Below are 8,758 nucleotides of genomic sequence, written 5' to 3'. Positions count from 1 at the left end.
ACAAGATGCACAAAATTCTCTCTCTCTCACACACACACACACACACACACACACACACACTCTCGATGTCCGAGAATGAGTTTTTATTTATTTATTTATTCATTTTTACATACGCTCTTGAGAGCAAGCAAACAAGAGTAACTCCAACAGACCAGGAGGAGAACGCAGCTCACGATGATGATGAAGATGATGAAGATGATGATGAAGATGACGAAGATGTGATTATTAGTTTGTCACCCTCAATTCCTGCTCATCCTCTAAGATCACGAATGATCGCAGCCACATGATCAAACATTTTTTACACAGTTTTGGAGACATGCATTAAAAATTTCTAATAAAAGCAAACTCCGCCCCTTTTCTGGGTTCCACCAATAGCAGTAGAGCAAATACACTGGGGCAAATATACGAGTAGTAAACAAAAATAAGATGATCGTAGGTACGAGCTGCAGTTAGACAAAACAATATAATTTTAATGTATGTTAATATTCAATTAACACTGAATGAATTAAATATTCAAATATTCAAATAAGCTGTAATGTTTCCGCTTCAGGCTATGACACCTTTATATCTTCGTGCAGGTTTTTGGTGATTCTTTGGCTGCGATGTTTGAGGAATGAAAAGAATTTGGCTTTTGCCTGAAGGTTTGTCTCAGCTTGTCCATGTTTCCACTGAAGAACTGAAGAAAAGGGAATTTTTTGCACATTGCTGTGTGGCTTTACTTATCATCCAAACTTAATTAATATTTAATATATATTTTTTTAAACTTAATTAAAACTTTTATTTACAGAAACAAACAAAAAAATTCTGCTTTTTTTTTCAAATGCACAGGAAACAACTAAAAATGTCCTAGGACTCATTACAAGCGCTAGCATCTATAAATATGCATGAATATGCAAAAAATATGCAAATTAGAAACCTATTTGCGTAATATCGCTAGCATTCACTAACATCATCGTTAGCCGAAAACTGAACTAGCTCAGATTTGAGACAAAGGTTTCAAAAGATTTCAGAATCGAAGCCTCAAATTACATCCTCATTTTCAATGTTCAACGTTACCATGACACCCACCTTTTCATCATCACTAACATTAACTAAGATAGCTGCGTTAGCGTGAAGTGTAAACTCTGAAGATTCCACAACATCGTCCTCTAATGTCAAACGTGATTGGTCCAAAGTTGTGAAGTTTATTTAGTGACATCACAAGCTGAGCTCATACATAGCTCCGCCCCCAAATCACTCAGTATATACACGGAAGTATCACCCAAGAGGATTTTAATCATTTAAAGATCACTAATAGAGGGATAAATTCATAACTTTAAAATTTATATCCCGAATCTATATATTTCTCTAAAGCTGCATTGTGACTGTCATTGTAAAAAGCACTAATAAATAAATATAGCACAAATATAATAAATAAGAACAGATAAAACTGAATGAATAAAGAAAAAAACATTGCATGGAAGATTAGAAATGAAGGGATTTCTTTGCTACACAAAGAAATGAACAAACGCACTGACTTTGTACCTCGGCGGCGTTTTTTCTCTGCCCTGAAGGAGCACATTTTTATGCAAATTCTGTAGAGAACTACGTGCTTGAGCTCGTCTCCTTCAGCAGTAGCGCAGATATATTGTACAGAAAAAAAAGGATAGATAAGATGTGGTCTGTTTTGCAAAGATACCTGGAAAGTAGCTATTTTTATTCTGTGCATCACAACGGCATGGACAGGGAGACTACAGTAACTCGAATAAGCACTTATTACAACCGTGCTGAGCTGAAAAGCATCTCAACACATTAAACACTGCAGTGAATGAGCTACAGCAGCAGAACATCACATCAGGTTCCACTCCCGCCAGCCAAGAACTCAGCTCATCTGAGGCTACAGTGGGCACGGACTCACTCACGCTGGACATTATGGCCTCAAGGATCGACGTGTTAAGATGCTTTTCTGCTCACCACGGCTGTACAGAGTGATTATTTGAGTTGCCGTAGCCTTCCTGTCAGATTGAACCAGTCTGGCCGTTCTCCTCTCACTCTCTCTCATCAACAAGGCGTTTTCTTCTGCAGAACCAACACTCACTGGATGATTTTTGTTTTTTCGCACCATTCTGTTTAAACTCTAGAGACAGTCGTGCCATGGATGACGTCACTCAGACAATTTCTTTCCGCATTCTGGAGTTGGATGTGAATGTTAACTGACGCTGTAATGCACTGTGCTGCTGACACGTGATTGGCTAAATGCATGTATGAGCAGGGTGCAAGCGTTCCTAATAAAGCGGTCGGTGAGTGTATATTCCTCAAAATAAACCGTATAATGGTGCGCGCACACACACACACACACACACACACTCTCTCTCACACACACACACACACACTCTCTCTCTCACACACACACACACACACACACATATATATTTCATCCACTGTAACCATGAAGATCTGGATCATGGGTACGACAGTCATCATCATCAATATTATTATTATTATTGTTATTATTATTATTGCAGCCCACAGAAAGAAAAGCAGGACGACGCACATGCCCATCTCGCTGCATCATTGGTCATGTGATAGTGCAATCAAGGAGCAAGGAATGCTGGGTAAGAGGGCGGGGCAGGGTGGGGCGGGGCAAGGCGGGGGGGGTCCAGTGAGAAACAGCCAAAGCAGGTTCAGAAACATCCAGCCAGAGCAAAGAACAAGGAACATAACCAGCTCGAGCATGCTGCGGCCGCCTCACACACACACACACACACACACACACACACACACACACACCAAGCACAGCGCATGGCAGCTCATGCAACACACACTACTGAGAAAAACCAAGAGTGTGAACAAGATTGTTTGCTAATGTGAAATTTTACTGCTGTTTAAATAGAGGTTTAAATATTAAATGTAAATATTTACAGTTATTTTTTATAATTCTCAGAGCTTATTACAGGTTTATTATCATGTAAATGAGACGCGTGTTAATGGATTCAGTAAATAATTAAAAAAAAAAAAACAACGCTCTTATTTGGACCTGAGATGGAACCGGCTCCAGATTAGTGATGGGCATTTTGGGTAATTTTGTAGTCGAGCAACTTAAACATTTCAGAAATAACAAAATTCGATAACTTGATGAACAGCATCAATAACGTACGATAATGAAAACGGCAGAAATGAAGCTACTTCAGGTGTTTATGCGAGGAATAAAATTATCATTATCACTATCATTATCTCGCTTACGTTATAGCAGCTATAAACAGTCGTTCCCTCACCAGCCTCTCTTTATTCTCTCTCTTCAAGTTAATAAGACAAAAAAAAAGCAGCTTGTTACGCATGTTACTGAGAAACCGCAAAGAAGAAGCGTAAACTCCTCTGTCCTGAAGACGTCGGAAAACTTAAAGTTACAGCTTTACCTCTGACTGTTACAAAGCGCTGACACTGGAGACTCCTTCCATAAGTGTTACATAAACACATTTCTCCTTACAGAAAACTTCACCATAGCAACGATTTTTTTTTTATCCTTTATTATCAGTGGAGCTGTGAACGAGCTGTTGCTATAGAAACGAGAACGTATTAGAACGAGTGCATTAATCATAAATAAACCTGCGCTACTGTCAGAGCTGCTGTTATAGAAAACTAATCAACACCTTCTGACCAATCAGAATCCAGAATTCAACAGAGCTGCTGAATAATCAATCATTGTGGATTTTATTGTCTCAGATTTAGCTTGATTCTGTATTTCTTAGATGATAAACGTCCGCCATCTTGAACAAACGTCTTCATGTCCACTGTATATGTTTACTCCATAGGGTACAGCACTGTGTAGGGACTCGATACGTTCGATAACGTCAGGAGATTCGGCCACAGTGTGACTCGTTGTGTTTTTTTTGCTGTCTTCTGATAAAGTCTGCACTCGATATTCTTTCTACTTTCTTTAAGATTAAAGTATTGGCACCCTTGGCGGTACACAAGCGACAGTGCAACTCCTGTTTAAGAAAAAATTAAATGTAAAGTGTTTGTTTGTGTGTCTGAGAAAACCAAGAAAACCAATTAGTCAGATACTCGCCCATCAGTAAGCCAGATATTGTGTGTGTGTGTGTGTGTGTGTGCGCGCGTGTGTGTGAGGTTCAAACTGAGCTGCCAAGGGCTGTGTGTGTGTGTAAATGCAGGACTGGGGGTAAGGTAGTACCTGCGGTGAAACTATTCCAGTCTAGCAGTTTGTATGATCTGGTGTTACCCAAGGCTGAGTCAAAACGCCACATTAGTAGGTCAGTTAAAGGAGCCGAGAGAAAAAGAGAAGGAAAAGAAAGAGAGGAAAAGAGAGAGGAAGAGGAATAAAAAAACAAACACAGACTACAAACAAGAGCACAACACTGGACAACACCACTCCACAGGAACTGCAAAGACAGACAAGAGAGTTATCGTCAGAAAAGAGAGAGAGAGAGAGAGAGAGAGAGAGAGAGAAAGTAAAAGGGAGCAAGAGAGAAAGATACATTGAGAGAAAGAGACAGACAGATGGGGAGAAAGAGAGAGCGAGAGAGAGAGAGAGAGAGAGAGAGAGAGAAGGAGAAAAAGAGAGAGAGAGAAGGAGAAAAGAGACAGATGGAGAGAAAGAAATAGACAGGGAGAGAGATAGACAGAGAGACAAAGACAGATGAGAGAAATAGAGAGAGAAATGGAGAAAGAAAGAGAGACAGATAGAGAAAGAGAGAGATAGAGAGTAAAGAGAGAGTAAAGCGAGAGAGAGAGAGAGAGAAAGAGAGAGATAGAGAGTAAAGCATGCAGCAGCACTATGTCACTAGTTTAGTGGCACTACATCAGCACATCTACAGTTAAGAATAAGTGAGCAGCTCTTTCAGTCAACCCATGCCTCACACACACACACACACACACACACACACACACACACACACACAGAGGAAGGTAGGTGTGTACTGTGTTTACTTTTGGAGTGGTGTGCACTGCATGAGTGTGTCCAGGTGTGCTCTGTGTGTGTGTCCAGGTGTACTGCATGTGTGTGTCCAGGTGTACTGCATGTGTGTGTGTGTGTCCAGGTGTGCTCTGTGTGTGTCCAGGTGTATTGCATGTGTGTGTGTCCAGGTGTACTGCATGTGTGTGTCCAGGTGTACTGCATGTGTGTGTGTCCAAGTGTGCTCCGTGTGTGTGTCCAGGTGTACTGCATGTGTGTGTCCAGGTGTGCTCTGTGTGTGTGTCCAGGTGTACTGCATGTGTGTGTGTCCAAGTGTGCTCCGTGTGTGTGTCCAGGTGTACTGCATGTGTGTGTCCAGGTGTGCTCTGTGTGTGTGTCCAGGTGTACTGCATGTGTGTGTGTCCAAGTGTGCTCCGTGTGTGTGTCCAGGTGTACTGCATGTGTGTGTGTCCAGGTGTGCTCTGTGTGTGTGTCCAGGTGTATTGCATGTGTGTGTCCAGGTGTGCTCTGTGTGTGTGTCCAGGTGTACTGCATGTGTGTGTGTCCAGGTGTACTGCATGTGTGTGTGTCCAGGTGTATTGCGTGTGTGTGTGTCCAGGTGTATTGCATGTGTGTGTCCAAGTGTATTGCATGTGTGTGTGTCCAGGTGTATTGCATGTGTGTGTCCAGGTGTGCTGTACGTGTATTGAGGCACACTGTTAATGCATGTCCAGGTGTGTTGTGTGTGTGTCCAGGTGTGCTCTGTGTGTGTGTGTGTGTGTGTGTGTGCTGCATGTATGTATGTATGTAAGTAAGTGGTAGCCTGTGTGTCATGGAGTTTCTTACCAGGGTTGTGGATTCGATCCAGAAGCTTGACTGACCGTGCGCTCACCACTCCTCCCACGTGAAGCAGAAAACCAGGAGGGAAACTGGTCAGTGTAAAGAAAGGGAACTCCTGAGAAACACAAACACACACACACACACACACACACACACACACCTTACACTTCCTGTCTTACATCCAGAACAAATCTCTTTGTAATAATATCAGACGTTCCTGAGAAACAGAAGCTGTTTGGGAAACACCAGGACACTGAAGTCACCACTCACAGGTTTCCTCCTGAAGCCCCGCCCCATTACAGGTGTGTATATGTCTACATTTATACTTCAACATAACATGAACATCTGAGCTTTCCTAAATTCATCTCTCAGAACTTATACAGGCTCCGGATTTAGTTTCAGAGCTCTGCATAGTGACCTTTAAAGTGACGTAAATGCATAAATCCTCACAGAGACATGCTGTAAATATTTATAAATAATTCACTGGCAGATTTAAGAGACGAGCATAAAGACTTAAAGAGGAGCTGTTAAGTCTTACGCTCTCGTTCTCAAGGCTAGAAAAGAGTCGTAACATCAACACAAAATCCCAGCAGCACGAGTCTAAAACACTCCCAGTTTATTCGAGAAGAAGGTTCCAAAAAAAAATACTGTTTTTATTTCATTTTATATTATTGAGCTGAATAATTTTAAAATTTAGAAAGATATGTGAATATCCAGCTAGCTGTTCTTAGCTCCTGAAATAAAAACAGTTCAGTGTTGGACTTTTAAGCATGCAAGTCATGTGATAACCCCCTGCGTGTGGTGCTGTTACAGTAAAATAATCAACGACGGGATGCTGTGATGAAGAAGAGTTACTGTTTTCACCCTGAAGTGATTTATTTTCCTGTAACGGCACGTCCCTAAGTGTTTTATTCCTCTTATACTGCACCACAGCAATTTATTTTTATTCATTAGAGAATGATGTCATACTTTTTATCCATTTACAGTTACATTCTATGTAATAGAGCGTCCCTAAACAGGTTCCTATTCTCACTTACGTTATAGCAGCTATAAACAGTCAAAAGGTTACAGCTTGTTACAAAGCGCTGACACTGGAGACTCCTTCCATAAATGTTATATAGATACGTTTCTCCTTACAGAGAACTTCACGACATCAGCGATTATTTTAATCTGTTTATTATTAGTGCTGTACACGTCCCTGTGAATGAGCTGTTGCTATAGAAACGATAACGTATTAGAGCGAGTGCATTAATATAAACCTGCGCTACTGTCAGAGCTGCTGTTATAGAAAACTAATCAACACTTTCTGACCAATCACAATCCAGAATTCAGCAGTGCTGTGGGGATAAAGAGGAATAAATATTTAAATCTATGCAAAAATATTCGTCCCGTCAACAGGCATGCCCGGTCCGGACGTACCCCCGTCCTAACAAATGTCTCAGACGACAGAGACACACCCTGATGTCCCGGAGTCCAGCGGAAAAAAATTTAAAAAATAGAAAAATTCAGAGTGAAAACACAAAGTGGTCAGTCTTTCATCTTAAAGGATGTATAGGCTTGTGTAACATAAAATATAAAAGCAAATGTGATTTTTACTAAATATGCAAATTTTAAAAATTGAAGCTACACAACGAATTTCCTTCTTCTTCGTTTTGGACGTTTATTACTTTTTCAATACCATTTTAGAGCTGATCTTTCAAATATACAAACCATGTTTTAAATATTTGCTGCTCTCCATCCACTTTTGATTACTTTATCACACTATATGTCCAAAAGTATGTGCACCCCTGACCATCACACCCATGTGTACGTGTTGAACGTCTCATTCCAGATTTATTCCCCGTGTGTTTGCTGTTATAATGAGCTCCACTCTTCTGCGAAGTCTTTCCACTAGATGTTGGAGCGTGGCTGTGGGGATTTGTGTTCATTCAGCTACAAGAGCATTAGTGAGGTCAGGCGCTGATGTTGGGATGTCGAGGAGGTCTGGGGTTCAGTCGGTGTTCCAGTTCATCCCAAAGGTGTTCAGTGGGGTTGAGGTCAGGGCTCTGTGCAGGACACTCGAGTTCTTCCACTCCAACCTTCACACACCATGTCTTCATGGAGCTCGCTTTGTGCACATTGTCATGCTGGAACAGGTTTGAGTCTCTTAGTTCCAGTGAAGGGAAACTGTAAAGCTACAGCACACAGAGACGCTCTATACAACTGTGTGCTTCTGACTTTGTGGAAACAGTTTCAGAAGAAGCACATATGCGTGCGATGGTCAGGGGTGCACATACTTTTGATGAGATCGTGTGCACAGTATTTGAATATTCAGACGTGGTTTAAACCTGGCTGCAAGAATTCCGAGAGCCGTTACTTTAGACATTTTTTAATCAATAATATCACACAAGCCTATCGTATGCGTTAAGAGTATCTGAGCGTTCGTTAGTTTGTTCGTACCCTCTGCTCCAAAGCCGATTGCGTCTGTTGTCTCAGAAGTGCTTTAAGAGGCCCCGCCTCCTTCCCGGCACTGCCCCCGCTGCCCATACCTGCACAGGAAGTGGGAAGAGAAATCCGAGACAAGGTGAACTCCATCACTCCAAAAGGTGTTTATGTTTAATTATACAGTGGAACACACATGCAGATTAAACGTGTTTGGAAATTTATGCTTCAGTGAGCGTCGTCTCTCCGTACAGCTCCAGTTATGGAAACGGATTTGCTCAAATTCAACCAACAAAGACTTTTGTGTGCTGAAATGAACAACAAACAGGACATTTTGGACATTCCTGTATTCCGACCCCTACTACATTACACATTAATCATCACTGCATTTCAGTACTGTTTTCAACTCAGACACTCTCTCAGCACCATCTTAATCATTCCAACACTTTATTACAGCTATTAATATCCCGATAAATTACATCGCAGTACACTTTTCTGAGCGCATCGCAAATATCGTCAGTACGTTTTTCATAAAAACAAGTAACCGACTGTACATTAGAATCTGATTTGTATTAATTAAGTAATTAATTCTCCAGTTTGTAGATA

General features: G+C 41.2%; 1 protein-coding gene across 15 annotated transcripts in view; it reads right to left on the bottom strand.

Moving 5' to 3' along the window:
- The window catches only part of c2cd5 (C2 calcium dependent domain containing 5), a 44,155-nt gene that overhangs the window by 18,742 nt on the left and 16,655 nt on the right, over positions 1-8,758 (bottom strand). For all 15 annotated transcript variants that reach the window (XM_053234904.1, XM_053234899.1, XM_053234902.1 and 12 more), the window contains 2 exons: positions 8,171-8,259; positions 5,738-5,846 (listed from right to left, as the gene is read on the bottom strand). In XM_053234904.1, coding sequence (XP_053090879.1) covers positions 5,738-5,846; positions 8,171-8,259 — 198 coding nt within the window. The remainder of the gene's footprint in view (positions 1-5,737; positions 5,847-8,170; positions 8,260-8,758) is intronic.

This window comes from Pangasianodon hypophthalmus, chromosome 6 (genome assembly GCF_027358585.1).
Source record: "Pangasianodon hypophthalmus isolate fPanHyp1 chromosome 6, fPanHyp1.pri, whole genome shotgun sequence".
NCBI lineage: Eukaryota > Metazoa > Chordata > Actinopteri > Siluriformes > Pangasiidae > Pangasianodon > Pangasianodon hypophthalmus.
The sequence above is the reverse complement of the archived record's forward strand: the minus strand, read 5'-3'. Positions and strand labels throughout refer to the sequence as shown.